The sequence below is a fragment of the Drosophila yakuba genome, chromosome 3L, assembly GCF_016746365.2.
Source record: "Drosophila yakuba strain Tai18E2 chromosome 3L, Prin_Dyak_Tai18E2_2.1, whole genome shotgun sequence".
In the NCBI taxonomy this organism is placed as follows: domain Eukaryota; kingdom Metazoa; phylum Arthropoda; class Insecta; order Diptera; family Drosophilidae; genus Drosophila; species Drosophila yakuba.
The window spans coordinates 10,000,001-10,014,710 of NC_052529.2; the positions used below are offsets into that span (position 1 = coordinate 10,000,001).

The window sequence follows — 14,710 nt, forward strand, 5'->3', positions numbered from 1 at the left end:
AGACGCGACTTTAGTTCAACTGCGCAACGCCGTTAAGAGTGTAATGGCTGAGAATAAAAATAAAACCATAGCGTCAAACCTAGTGAAAACCATAGAGGCAGATGAAGAACCAACTAATGTGACGATTCCTAAAAGTGAAATTAAGACGATTGGCGGTGGCAACGAGAATGTGCACGAGGATTCGGATGAAATTAAAATTTACGAGAAGTCAATAACTGTAACCGGTGACAGTGGCAGCATGCACAGGGAAGAAAGAGACAACCATAGTGTAGCGCCAAGCGGCAGCGTGGATGATGAAATACCTGGAAAAGATGATGAAATAACTACGAGAAATGAGGCAATAAGAAAGAATGAAATGCTAAACGAGAAAAAGCATGATTTATCAAGAGAGGCTGAATATGTACAGTTAGAGATGCAGCATTTAAACAACTTGGAAAACTTGTACCTAGCTCGTATGCGTGTTGCTGAGCTGGAAGCAGATTTTAAGTTAATGGAAGGAGGAGCAAGAACCGTGAGAAATGACGTCATTGGGATGAAAGACATAGAAGCCTTGATTAATTGTTTTTCGGGAGATGATGGCTACCCGATACGGCGTTGGATAAATGACTTTGAGCATATAATGAACACGTATGACGTACCAGATCAACGCCGTTGGATATTTGCTAGGCGTATGTTAAGCGGATCAGCAAAAGCTCAAATGATCAATGTGAACCCTTTAACATGGAATACCCTATGCAAGGAGCTGCTGGCGATTTTTGAACAAAAAGTGACTGCGTGGGACGTGATTAAACAGCTTGAAGCGAGACAAAAATTTCCTGATGAAAGTACGTTGCACTATTACATCGCTATGTGTGGCATTTCGAAGCAAGCAACGCTAGCGGATTCTGATGTAATTCGTGCAATTGTGAGTGGGCTCCAAGACAAAACAGGAGCTGCCACTTCTTTAGCCTTTTGTGAATCGTTGGATGAATTGCGCAAGAAGATAACTATATATGATAAAGTAAAGATATCTGATCAACGGGTGGCTGCTGCAAACGTGGATAGTTCGAGTAATGTAAAAATGATTAAATCAACAAACCTTCAGCAACGACCTACAGCTGTGCGTTGTTACAATTGCCGAAAATTGGGGCATATAATGAGCGAGTGCAGACGCCCAAAGAGACCTGAAGGTGCCTGCTTCAACTGCTACAGCCAGGACCACAAATACCAGGACTGCCCGAGGAAGAGGGGCGTCACTACCGTAGCAGCCATGCAAGATGGGGAACTATCGGACACTGATGACCTGGCAGCGGTTCAATCGGTTAAGTTATGATTTCTTTATGGTGAAGAGAGGTGTATTACTGTTTTAAGTTTATTTGACACAGGAAGTCCAGTAAGCTTTATTCAAAAATCTTTAGTTCCAAATAATGTTAAATTAAAATCTCAAAGAAGTAAATACCATGGAATAGGTGGACAACAAATATTAATTTTTGCAAAAATTGAATGCAGTGTATATTTTCATAAAAAAGCTTATAAAGTTAGTTTATTAGTTGTAGAAGACACATTATTACCATTACCTACCTTACTAGGGCGAGATTCACTTAAAATAATGGAAGTCCAATTAGTACATAAGAAACAGATAAATGCGGAATATAATTTTTCAAATAAAAATATTAATAACGACAGTAATAACAAGTTTTCTGCATCTCTTTTCACCAGTAAATATATAACCCATTACAATAAGAAAACTAATATAAATAATTCTAGTTGTTTAAGTAAAAATAAGTTGAATAACCAAAAACTAAATAATCAAAAGGATATAAATAGTTACCAACAAAGTAATCAATTAGAAGTAGAACAATTTTTTAGTAACTATGCAGGATATATTGAAGAAGAGTTAAAGGAACTAATTAGTGTAGGAAACGGATTCGGAAAAGATTATGAAGAAAAATGTAGTGAAATAGTAAAAACTCATTATTTAAGTAAAAATTTAGATTATAAAAAAGCTCCTATATATCAGATGACTATTAGAGTTACAGATACTACACCCTTTCATTGTTCACCTAGGCGTTTGTCATACTATGAAAAAGAGAAAGTAGGTGAAATAATTGATGATCTTCTTAAGAAAAATGTTATTAGAAAAAGTAAATCTCCTTATGCATCTCCCATAGTTTTGATTAAAAAGAAATCTGGTGAACTTAGAATGTGCGTAGATTATAGAGGACTTAATAAGCGAATAGTTAAAGATAATTTCCCATTACCGTTAATTGAAGATTGCTTAGAGTACTTAGAAGGCAAGATATGTTTTTCAATAATGGATTTTAAGAGTGGCTTCCACCAAATAGGCGTAGATTCACAGAGTGTACCGTTTACCTCATTTGTAACACCCCATGGGCAATATGAATATTTAAGAATGCCATTTGGCTTAAAAAATGGATCAGCTATTTTTCAAAGATTTATTACAGAAGTATTAGTGGACTTTATTCAAAACAAGCAAATAGTAGTGTATATGGATGATATAGTGATAGCTACCAAAACTGTAAAGGAACATTTAGAAATCCTAAAGAAATTATTAGATCGTATTAGTGAGAACAACCTAGAGATTAACCTAAAAAAATGTGAATTTTTAAAACCTGAATGTGAGTTCCTTGGCTATAAAATCAACCGTAGTGGAATTACACCTAGTGAAGCACACCTAGATGCTTTAAAAAATTTCCCTATACCGCAAAATTTAAACACCCTTCATTCGTGCTTAGGATTCTTCTCATATTTTAGGCGTTTTGTATTATCCTTTGCAAAAATTGCAAAACCTTTAACGGATTTATTAAAACAAGGAGGCCCATTTCCACTTAATGAAGAACAACTAGGAGCTTTTAAATCGTTGAAAACCGTATTATCGAATCCTCCAGTATTGGCTATCTTTAACCCTAATCGTGAGACTGAACTTCATACAGATGCTAGCTCGCATGGCTTTGGAGCCGTCCTTATGCAGAGACAAGATGATGGCAAGATGCATCCAGTATCGTTTTATTCAGGTAAAACTAATGCAGCTGAGTCTAGGTATCATAGTTTTGAATTGGAAACCCTAGCGATTATTAATGCATTACGTCGATTTAGAGTTTATTTAGAGCATAGGCATTTTAAAATAGTGACAGATTGTAATTCTTTAGTGCAGACACTGAGTAGGAAAGCCATAAACCCTAAGATAGCGAGATGGTCATTGGAATTGGAGAATTATGATTATTCTATAGTTCATAGACCTGGTGTTAATATGCCTCATGTTGATGCGTTGAGTAGACAAGTTCAAGTATTAGATGCACTTAGAGAAAATAGTGATAACGCCATAGAGTCCCTAGCGAAACCCCTGATGAGTAGTGAACATAGTGATAATACCGTAGAGTCCATAGCTAAATCCATAGGGAATAATAGGAACTTAGAGAGTAGAGTAGGAAATAGGAGATACATGCCGCATTGTGAAAGTAGAGATGAGACTCAGTCAAATATATCAGAAGACCATAATTTTAGCATAGAGGATAGTAAAGACAGCTGGGGTGGTGTCCCAAATGAATTGGAGTTTAGAGAAAAATCCATAGTAGAGTCGATTAAAGTAGTGGGGGTAGTAGGAGCAACACCTAGGGATATTGACCTTATATTGCAAACTGAACAAATGCGTGACCCTGAAATAATTAAGATAAGAACAGCCGTGGAGGAAGGTAGTTGCACTTCATTTGAATTAGTAGATGGCGTTATTTATAAAAAGAATAGTGACGAATCCTTATGTCTGTATGCTCCGAGTTGCATGGAAGAACAAATAATTAGGTTATCACATGAAAAATTAGGCCACCTAGCTGCTGAAAAATGTGTAAAGGATTTAAAGAGAAACTATTGGTTCCCAGCTATGAGTAGTAAAGTAGGAAATTTTATAAGAAATTGTTTACCGTGTATATTGCATTCAGTACCGAAAACCATTCATAATCGTACACTCCATAGCATTCCAAAGCCGTGTATACCTTTCCATACTATTCACATAGATCATTTAGGACCGTTACCAAGCATACATTCAAAAAGAAAACACCTCCTTGTTGTCATAGATTCATTTACGAAATTTGTTAAGCTATTTCCAGTAAATAGCACTAGTACTCGTGAAGCAAAAGATTCACTTAGTAGGTATTTTGACTTCTATAGCCGTCCAAAACGAATTATTTCTGACAGGGGATCTTGTTTTACCTCCCTAGAGTTTTCGACCTTTCTTCAAGAACGTGAAATAGAGCATATCAAGGTGGCTACAGGCGCACCTCAAGCCAATGGGCAAGTAGAGAGAGTGAACAGAATCTTAACACCTATGTTAGGTAAATTATCAGAGCCAATAGAGCAGGCGGATTGGTATAAGTTATTAAATAAAGTTGAGTTTGCCATTAATAATTCCATTCATAGTAGTACTCAAGAATCACCTAGTATTCTATTATTTGGTGTTAGTCAAAAAGGCCCTATAGTTGATGAATTATCAGAATACATTGAGGACAAGTTTAATTTAGAGCAAAAAGACTTAGATAGTATCCGTTTAAAGGCTAATAGGAATATACAGCACTCACAATATAAGAATGAGCAATATTATGCAAAGAAACATAAAGCCCCTCTGGAATATAAAGTCGGAGATTTTGTAGCTATACGAAATATTGATACAACACCTGGAGTTAATAAGAAATTCGCACCCAAGTATCGCGGCCCTTATAAAGTAAATAGAGTATTTGAAAATGACCGTTATGAAATTGTTGATGTAGATGATTGTCAATTAACCCAATTACCATTTAAGAGTATATTAGAACCAGCGAGATTGAAACATTGGAAAACCGTTGTAAACCATACTATAGCATTACTATTGTAGATCGAGGTCGATCATAAGTCAGGTAGGCCGAATGTAAACTGTATATAATTGTAAATACTAAATAACTAAATATCGATAGAATTAATTGAATAGATTTAAGAATGAACGATAGTATCATCGATATATCGAATGTAGAGAAGGGATCGAGAAGTTGAAGGAGAAACATCGTTAATAAAGAATATATAAAATTGTTACATATTAGATTATAAAATACCCTATTTTATAGGAAATATTGAATTAATTAAATTAATTTTTGAGAAGTAGCAGCTTTTCGTTCTACTGACTATAAAAATATTTGTTGCATTTATGCCTCTCGCGGTTTGTGGTAAAATTGGCACAGCCAAGCGCAGCCACACCAATCCCACAGTTCGATTTATTCGTTTAGTGGCGAGAGTGGCTGCGCGAAGTGCCCGAAAGTCCTTTTGTTTCAAAAGAAATCTTATTCGAAGAACCCCGATCCTGGCGAGGATCGTCTAGTGCAATATATAGACTAGGTAATTTGCTTTTGGAAAAATAAGGACAGCAGCAGTGTCGCGGATTTGTGCCCCTTCCTGAAAGTCGCAGAACAAGAACAAAAAGGCGACAACAAAGCGGAGACAAAGAAACGAAAACTAGCGCCAAACGAAGTCAGTCACGGAAAAACCTTGAGGTGACTCACTGCCAATACCACTGCCAATTGGAGACTGATCACTGCCTCATCCTTGGCGCTCCCCAAAAGCGGAGTCACCGGAACGAGTGGACAAGCCATATCCGGAATGCAGCCGCCGGAACGCGAGATCGGAATGCCAAAGAGGCATCGCGAGCACATCCGCAAGAATCTGGATTTCCTAGTTGCGAGGACGAACTACGACCAACTGGCAACGGAGTGCGTGCACCGGGGCATCCTGTCCGTTCAGATGTTGAGAAATACGGAGGATCTGAATGGGGAGCGATTCAACATGGACGATAAGGATGTGATCTTGGAGCAGCATCGACGGCTCTTCTTGAAGATCACCCAGCGAGGTCCCAACGCCTACAACCTGCTGATCGATGCACTGCACAAGGTCAATTGTCTGGATGCCGCCAAGCTATTGGAGTCCGTCGATGAGTCCGGTTCAAGGCCACCCTTTATCTCGCTAAACGAACGGAATTCCAGCCGGAAGTCAGCCGATATTGTGGACACCCGTTCACCACAAGCATTCGAAGGACCCTGTGTCAGCAAGGTAATCAAAAACATGTAGATATGCAACAGATATTCAATTTGCAGGGAAATGCTTAGGTGGTGAAATTGCAGCTCAGCAGGTCAATGACCCACAACTCCTACGAAAACTGGTTTATGGCACAATTTACAAATTGATTTGCGCACAAGTAGATTTGTTGACTGTTTGTTGATTTAGTGATTCATCTTCGCTAGTTTGATTATGATTACAATGTTATTAGATAAGGTATCTATAAGAACATTCCAATGTAAAACAAGGTCTTTTAATCCGTATTCATCAATGATGAAACGTACTTTGTTACACTAATACATATATCAGAAGTTAATTCATTTACTTGCTTTCGATTTGGTGCGAAGCATGAATTTAGACATCACATCTTTCCCAATTTAGCAAGCATACGTCACATGACGCCTTATATAGTTGCTAGTGTAATCTTTTTCTGATTCAAATGGCCAAGCAGTACACTTATCAAATTGAGAATCCATTTATTAGGCTTTTGTTGAGGTATAAATTAAAATAAAACACTAGACCTACTAGATGCTCCATTGATAAGCTTTATTACTTACCTATCCCACTTATTTTCTCAGTGGGGTATGTTTTAAACCAGAACCTCTATCAAAATATGGCCTCTTGACTGCTGACAGCTGTGTAAATAGACAATATTGAGAGATGCGCGAATTCCACAACTGGGCGACGTCAGTCACACTTGAGTTAATTGCGTTTATTAATGCAGATTGCACGGGACTTGATAATTAAACCTTGTCTCCATTGTGTTTCCTCTCTTACAGAGACCGCTAAACGATCCACTCGGACCACTCACTCCGTACACGGGCCCCACTGTCGGACCCCAACGCGTCGTTATTAAATCGGACAAGATATACACGGATAACGTGGTAGGCACATATAAGATGCAATCGCGCTGGAACCGCGGCGTTCTGCTAATGGTTAACATAAAGGACTTTCCGGAGCCAAAGCGCGTACGGACGGGAGCCGAGGTGGACAGCAACTCGTTGATCCACTTGTTCAGGGAACTGGGATTTAAGATTTTCCCCTACGGGAACGTAAACCAGCATCAGTTCTTCGAAATTCTGAGAAAGGTAACCTCGTCGTCGTATGTGCAGAACACCGAGTGTTTCGTGATGATACTAATGACACACGGCAATCGTGTGAACGAGAAAGACAAGGTGGAGTTTTGCGATGGATCTGTGGTCGATATGCAAGAGATCAAGAACCACTTTCAGGCGAACATCAGTCCTTATTTGGTGCACAAGCCAAAGGTGCTTATATTCCCCTTTTGCCGCGGTGAAAATTATGATTTGGGACAGCCACAGAATCAATACAATCCCATGATGCCAATGTATACGTTGCAACCGGAGGAGGCACCTGACGCCCAGACGGAGGGCATATCCAGTCCGAGCCCCAATGTGCCAACTCTCGCAGACACTCTGGTGTGCTATGCCAATACGCCGGGCTATGTTAGCCACCGGGATCCCGACGAGGGCAGCTGGTACATCCAGAAGTTTTGCGAAGTGATGGCCGATCATGCTCACGACACAAATCTCGAGGATATCCTAAAGAAGACACACGCTTCCGTGGGCAATAGGCGCACGAAGAAGGGTTCGATGCAGACCGGTGCCTTTGATAATCTTGGCTTCAACAAGAAACTGTACTTCAATCCCGGATTTTACACTGAGTAGTCGCAGCCACTGCCCATGATGAAAGCAGCATTCCCGACTGAAAATATGCATTTTTTTAACCGTATTTATGTTCTTATCGTCGCATTTATGTATGTCCTTTAGATGATGTGTTTTTGTGCTCGCGTGCTATATATGTGTATTTTGTGACAAATACTCGTCTAAGTGTTCTTCAAATACGTATTACATACCTCATTTGGAGGTACGAAATTATGTCATTTATGTGATAACTGCCAGCAATTTACAAATAGTACAATTCCATTATACACAGCCAGATTTTAGAAATCGAACAATTAAGCAAAATGTAAAGCAATTTTCCAGTCTGATTTTTGAGTGTGTACATTTACAAAATAAACGATGGCATTTCTCGACAAACAGCGAGTTTTTTTATATAATAAAAGTCTATTTACATTTCTAAAATACATTTCTGATGGTGACACTAGTTGTTAAATATATAATCTTAGGATCATAAATTTTAACCTATTCATCCTGTTCATCCTCCTCCGCTAAGTGGGACAGTTGCAGCTTGCCCGCTGCACGGCTTTGGTCCGATTTGGTCTTGGATTTCTTTTGCTTTTGGGGCTTTTGGCCAATTACATACTCCGGCATCACCAGCTTGGAGCCCCTTAACTGGGGCTTGTCCAGCTCCACATCCTCCACCTCCTGCTGCTTGAGGTTCTTGAGCTTGCGGTTGAGTTTGCTGGTCCTCTTGAACTCGATCTTGCCATCCGCTGGGGGAGATTCGTTATCTTCGCCCTCAGCCTCGCGCTGTGCATCCATTTGCCGGAGGAAGGACAAGGCGGCGGCGGAGTTGCTCTGATCGGAAATGTCCACATCGGACAGGGAGTACTTCTTCCATTTGTGGGGATTTACCTGGGGAGTAGGTTGAGCTTTAATACGGGAAATCTAAATGGAAAGGGCTGGTCTGTAACCTGGTAATCTGGCGTTTTACGGGGTTTCAAACAGCGTCCAATGGGAAGTTCCGGTTTCTTAAAAATGCTCTCCTTGCCGCGCAGCCGACGCAGTCTTCCATCCTCCGGATCGAGGCCAGCATCAATGCTGCGGCCGTGGCGGTAGTTCATCACCTGTCCGGATCCGGATACGTTTCCGGATTTGTTTCCTCGATCAAGGGCGTTGATGGAAAACGCCTTGGCCTTGCTCTGATCCAAGGCAGTTCCCCGCAGCTCCTTGCTCGCATCGTCGAGACATGCAAACAGCGCGTCCCGTTTGGCCGAAAATTCCTGCATTTTTCTTAGTTATACTGCGCAAATGGCATTTGTTTAATTGCGCTGTGTTTGTCCAGGTAAATTGTTTGCTGCAAAACAGCTGTTTTGAGATGCATACATGCAAACAGTTATCGCTTTGGTATTTTTCATATCCTACACATTTAGGTATTTTTAACTATACAAACAATTATTGAATTTATTTTACAATGGAGTGGGTATGCCATGAACCTCTGAGAAACTATAGTAAACTTTTTTGTGATCGAAAATCTATATATTCGAATTTTTGAATTATATTCAAAAGTCAAGTGCAGTAGGTGCTTAGTATATTTTGAGGCTGGTATTTTGTGGTTCTTCGACCTACGCTAGCTCTGGTCATACTGGTGCCGGTGTATAAAATTAGTGTGCAAGAAGTGTGCTCACTCGCGAATATAAATAAATTAAACAGCCAGGTGGATATTGAATAAAACTAACCCAAACGCGGGACTATTAGTAATGTGTGCATGTCGCAATGAACGATTCATCGAACAGCTTATATCAAAAGGGCTTACAGACTGCTTAGTGGAACTCATAACCCCATGTGGTTTTTGGTGGCAACAAAAGTTACTTGTGCTAGGACCTATTAAATAGAAGTTGAAACCATATTAGTTGAACTTTTGCATTAACAAGAGAATATACATATTTGACTGTAACCTTTATATATATTTTTTTGTTCATCTTTGCAAATATCCCAATTTGTCTTTTTGTAGTACAAAAAAAAAAAATGCATCCCTGGTATTATTCAGTGTTGTAAAACGGCCACACCTAGAGGACAGCTGATTTTTATTGTGATAGCAATCCAAATCGTGGAAAAAGAACATTTTATTTGCTGCTAGAAACTAACACTAAACCATTTACAAGTAGTTTTAATTATTATTTTCAATTCCCATTTATAGTTTAATGTTTGTAGTTTCCTGATTTCGTGCTACCCTGTTAGAATGACCCTGCAAACGGGCTTGGCTTTCATTTTCACCATATTAGCCTCTGTTAGTATCGTCGCAGCAATTATTTTGTTGGGTAAGCAGGCGCCCGCAGACGATCACGCTATATTGGCATCGAATTTCTATGCTCCGTACTACAACTCATCTGGAAATTTGACGCTTTTTTTTTTCTAGGCTGGTTCCTCATCTGGAAGGCGTTTCTATCGAAATTTCGTCTGGTACGCGAGTTGCTGGGTCAGGAGGAGCCAGAGGAGCAGCAACCACTTGCTTGGGATCATCAGAATCAACAGCCACAACACCACGGCAGAGCCAGGAAAGCTCGCCGAGACTAGGAAGCACTTAAGCCACAAGCTCATCTACACAGCCTCACCATGAACATCCGCTGCGCAAAACCGGAAGACCTAATGACCATGCAGCACTGCAATCTGCTGTGCCTGCCCGAAAACTACCAGATGAAGTACTACTTCTACCACGGACTCACCTGGCCTCAGCTTAGCTACGTGGCCGAGGACGATAAGGGCGGTATTGTGGGCTATGTCCTGGCCAAGATGGAGGAGCCGGAGCCCAATGAGGAGAGCCGCCATGGGCACATCACCTCGCTAGCGGTCAAGCGTTCCTATCGGCGTTTGGGCCTGGCCCAGAAACTCATGAACCAGGCGTCCCAGGCCATGGTCGAGTGCTTTAATGCCCAGTACGTGTCTCTGCACGTGAGAAAGAGCAATCGGGCTGCCCTGAACCTCTACACCAACGCCCTCAAGTTCAAGATCATCGAGGTGGAGCCCAAGTACTATGCCGATGGCGAGGATGCTTACGCCATGCGGCGCGACCTCAGCGAGTTCGCAGATGAGGATCAGGCCAAGGCTTCGAAGCAAGCGGGCGAGGAGGAGGACAAGGTGGCCCACAGGTCCAGCGGACACGGCCACTCGCACAACCACAGCGGTCACGATGGCCATTGTTGCTGAACCATTTCGCTGCCGGCGCATGCGGGTTTCGATGTTTTTTGCATTTTTGTGCATTAGGGTTTTGTAATTAATTAACATATAAAGCGTAACTAAAATTAAAACAAAAGTAATGACAAAAAACGAATGTTTTTAACAATAGTAGGGTTTAAAGATTTTTTCTAAAAATTTTACGTATTCAATATTTTTGTTTTCCTTTGGTAAATAACTGAATACTTCAAATGATTTAACATTCTTTTGTGCTCGAGGTCCGTTTACCCCAAGTAATTGGTAAATTCATGCCAAATGTGGGTTAAAAAATGTGGGCTTTTTGTAATGTGAAAAGTTTGTTGGCCCGAAAAGTTGGCCAAGCGGAAAGATGTCTTTATGTGCAAAGTGTTGACTTTCGCGCCAACTTTTGGGCACCATTTTGCAATGCCATCAACGTGTAGGTGTCGCGCTGGTGGAAAAACCTTTATAGCATATGAAAATGGCGAACAACTGTTCCCAGTTCAACCGATTTTCCAGCAACGGAGCTTTACAATTTCCCAGTTTTCCACGAATAGCGCCTTTTGCGCATGCTCAGTGGAACATCTGCGGCAACAGCTGTTCGCTGGCCACGTGGAGAACGGTACTTTTTCCGGATGGCGCCAAAGAGAGAGAGCGAAAGTACCGCAATCACAGCTGAGCTGAGATGCTGGCTTTTCGCGTATTTTCGCCGTTCTTAAACTCAGTTCGTGAGGCGCTGGCTGAGCAAAAACAACATGTATGCGGATGTTTTATCAGTTTTCGGCTAGCTACGTAAAACGTGCGCAAAACCCAAATCGGAACTTCATCAATTGCAGTGAAAAGTGCTAATAAAACCTTAACGGTAAATTCACTCTTTACAAAGAGGGGAAGAGGAAGAGCGCAGGAAATACAGCTGATGGGTTATAAAAAACTAACGGGATATGACTGCCATTTATTATGATTGTGGAAAATACGCCCAGCGAAATCAATAAAAAACGCGGAAACAATAAACAATTTGCAAACGAAAAAACCCTTAAAAACATATGGAACAGTGAATGTGATGAGTGTTAACCCGAAAATAGGGAAAGTGCGTAAAGTTCTAACGGTAAGCACACTTTATTGATGCAAAAGTTAAAGCTGATTGGTAACCCAAATCGAATGGGAAATGTCTGATTTTTATTATATTTGTGGGCTATAACGCCCTGGTAAATCAATAAAAGCGAGGGTACTTAAGAAAACCCTTTCATTCGAGCCATCCTCAGAACCCACAACAGAACAGTCACGGACATAAATGTAAACGCTTTCGGTGTTCAAAAGCCAAAAAGCCGGCCAGTGGTTCAAAAAGCCGGAGAATGGAAGCCAAGCCTCTGCTCTTCTCGTGTTGTTATTGTCGAAACGGGGTCAAAAGTTCGTGTCTCACTCGCTAATTCAACCACACAAAAAACGCACACACAGTCGCACACTCGCACACTCGTACACCACCCAGATAACGGTTCCTCAAGTGCAAGCAAAGACACTGCGTCGCCCGTCTGGCAGAAAAGCATGGAAAAAGCATAGGAAAAGCAGAAGAAAAGCAGACAAAAGCATTAGCCAAGTGCCAAGTAACTCAAAACTGCAGGCCTACCGAAACCAGGGGTAAACCCACACACATCCCTACATACATAAATATGTATGTTCATATATATTTGGAAAACAAGACTAAATCCTAAACAACAAACTAGGCCAATTCGCGAGGAGGAAGCGGGGGAAAGCGCCAACGAAAAGTGCTCTGGAAATGAGGAGAAGTAAAATATAATAAAACTAAAACAATAGCAGTTCTCTGGCCATTTGTCAATGACTGGGCCACTCGCGTGACTGCCGATCCTCGGGGGAAAGTGGAATAGCTGCAGCTGCAACAGACTCCGGAACAAGGACTACTTCGAAAAGTGTTGTGGTAAGTCAACAGGACTACATGCCCGGTTTTACAGGTACCACCAGCTGCATTTAGCCAATTATTTGTAAGTTTCTATCGAAAAGTTTGAATGAAAGCAGCTAGATAATGCGCTTGCTTCCTACACATTTATAAGTGTAAATATTTGGTTTAATATTATCTCATACTGATAATAAATGATAGCTACAAATATCCATTTAGAAAATGAACTTTTTTGAAATGATAAACCAAGAATCGCACAAGTAACGCCAACAAAATCTTGTGCTATTTAAATATGACTGTAATTTGAGCAAATGTCTCTGGAAAACTTATTTTCCCTTCGTATGGAAAATCACCAGACTTCAGCACACGCTAACCCTACGAACTTTTCCTGTCAGCGGGAAGGCATATTTATTTATTTAAGCATGCAGTGCCTTTTCCGCCTCCACGGAAAACTTCAAAAGGCAACTTCACTATGTGTGGATGGTGTAATGACATTTTGTCAGCAGGATTATGCCAAATGCTGGCCTCCATCCCCACATCCCTCACATCGCCTGCTGATGATGAGCCCCAAACATAACCATCGTCGTCGTCGCCGTCGTCGTCATCATTGTCTTTGTCACTGTCAACGCGTCTTGCATCTGTCAGTGGCAGCAGAAGCATCCGATCCCCAATCCCCCATCCTTAACCCGCCCCCCATCCACCAAAAAAACCATCCAAAAAACCCATCCCATTTCGAAATTCTTGTTCTTTCGTCGGGGCTCGCATCATTTTTAAACAAACATTTGCTGTAGCTCCAGTTCTGGTCCTTCCTTCTCCTTGCCACACTACTGGCTGTTTGCTCGTGTTGTTTCTGCTGCTCCCGTCAAGTGTTTACTACTTTTTGTGTGCTGTGCTGCTGTGCGTGTGTTTTTGTTGCTGCTGGCTGGCGGTACGTGTTGGCTCACAAGATGTCAACAACTTTGCCTGCCACTCGCTAAAAAAAAAAAGAGCCAGCTTCGCCGCATCTGCTTTTCTTGTTTTTATGCAGCTTTTTCTGGCCACGCTGATGAAATTTGCAATTTGATTAATTCCCTCCTTTCTAGCGTTTCCTTAATTTCTAGAGCATGAACAGAAATAACAAAAATATGATGCCTTGAAGAAATGCACCTTTACACATGTAGATAAATCAACATTTTCTAAGACTTTGTAGGATTTTTGTATTTATCATGTAACTTAGTACTAAATTTATTATAATAATATACATATATTTAGTTTTTAAATTAAAAGCCTTTATCTCATGGCTGTTTAAAGTTAGCCCTTTAACTTTGTTCAAATGTTTCCTTTTTATTTATATTCAAAAATATATTCCCTACGCTTTCCACAGTTTCAATGAACTTTACAATATGCTTTTAAGATAGCTCAGGTAATAAGTTAACTAGACTTAAATCCCCATTGATCAACTTTGCAGCAGTGTGTGTGTGTGTTTTGTTGCATAGGCGACAGGCGCAGCTGTCAAAATGCTTAGCAATGGCCACGTGGCATCCGTTGGCATTTCCGCTTGCCATTTCCGTTTCCGCTTCTGCTGGCCAGCTCTGCGAGGCCCTCTCTTTCTGTCGCAGGCGAGCAAAGGTGATTGATGGCCGCTCTCGCACTACTAATTAAAGTTATTTAGCGAGTGCTCCTGGCCGTGGCCATTTTTCATTCCCGACGCGTTCTCGTTTTGTGCGGCTGTGGTCGTTCTACTCCAAGTGTTTATGGCTTCAATTCAATTAAACAACTGGGTCAGTTGTGGTCGCATTGGCACAAGGGCTTCCGCATCCGCATCCGGATCCGCATTCGCATCCGCATCCCCATCCCCATCTATGGCGGGAATCAACTTTCAGCGGTGTAATTAATTCTCCGACTGGGAGGA

The 14,710-nt window shown here is 41.0% G+C and overlaps 5 protein-coding genes across 7 annotated transcripts in view; 4 read left to right on the forward strand and 1 right to left on the reverse strand.

The window, feature by feature from the left end:
* Positions 1 to 5,211: 5,211 nt before the first annotated feature.
* Positions 5,212 to 8,132, forward strand: LOC6533562 (caspase Dronc). The gene is made up of 2 exons (XM_002094236.4): positions 5,212 to 6,066; positions 6,852 to 8,132. The coding sequence occupies exons 1-2, from the start codon at positions 5,620 to 5,622 to the stop codon at positions 7,758 to 7,760; spliced, it is 1,356 nt and encodes a 451-aa protein (XP_002094272.1). The 5' UTR covers positions 5,212 to 5,619; the 3' UTR covers positions 7,761 to 8,132.
* LOC6533563 lies at positions 8,071 to 9,099 on the reverse strand. Its single transcript, XM_002094237.4, has 2 exons — positions 8,690 to 9,099; positions 8,071 to 8,630 (listed from the first exon to the last, which is right to left on the reverse strand). Exons 1-2 carry the CDS (start codon positions 9,002 to 9,004, stop codon positions 8,238 to 8,240), a joined length of 708 nt encoding a protein of 235 aa, XP_002094273.1. The 5' UTR covers positions 9,005 to 9,099; the 3' UTR covers positions 8,071 to 8,237.
* A 266-nt stretch (positions 9,100 to 9,365) lies between these two features.
* Positions 9,366 to 10,303, forward strand: LOC6533564 (small integral membrane protein 13). 2 transcript variants are annotated; one of them, XM_002094238.4, is made up of 3 exons: positions 9,366 to 9,432; positions 9,916 to 10,036; positions 10,135 to 10,303. In XM_002094238.4, exons 2-3 carry the CDS (start codon positions 9,958 to 9,960, stop codon positions 10,290 to 10,292), a joined length of 237 nt encoding a protein of 78 aa, XP_002094274.1. In that variant the 5' UTR covers positions 9,366 to 9,432; positions 9,916 to 9,957; the 3' UTR covers positions 10,293 to 10,303. The 2 variants fall into 2 exon arrangements, with proteins under 2 accessions (XP_002094274.1, XP_039230318.1); XM_039374384.2 differs by lacking the exon at positions 9,366 to 9,432 and adding an exon at positions 9,861 to 9,879 and having other exon boundaries at positions 9,930 to 10,036.
* A 28-nt stretch (positions 10,304 to 10,331) lies between these two features.
* Positions 10,332 to 11,092, forward strand: LOC6533565 (N-alpha-acetyltransferase daf-31). The gene has a single exon (XM_039374383.2). It carries the CDS (start codon positions 10,332 to 10,334, stop codon positions 10,920 to 10,922), a length of 591 nt encoding a protein of 196 aa, XP_039230317.1. The 3' UTR covers positions 10,923 to 11,092.
* Positions 11,093 to 11,642: 550 nt separating this feature from the next.
* LOC6533566 (fibroblast growth factor receptor-like 1) overlaps positions 11,643 to 14,710 on the forward strand; it is a 96,798-nt gene continuing 93,730 nt past the window's right edge. For both annotated transcript variants that reach the window (XM_015194665.3, XM_002094240.4), the window contains exon 1: positions 11,643 to 12,840. The gene's annotated coding sequence lies outside the window, so the exon portion shown is untranslated. The remainder of the gene's footprint in view (positions 12,841 to 14,710) is intronic.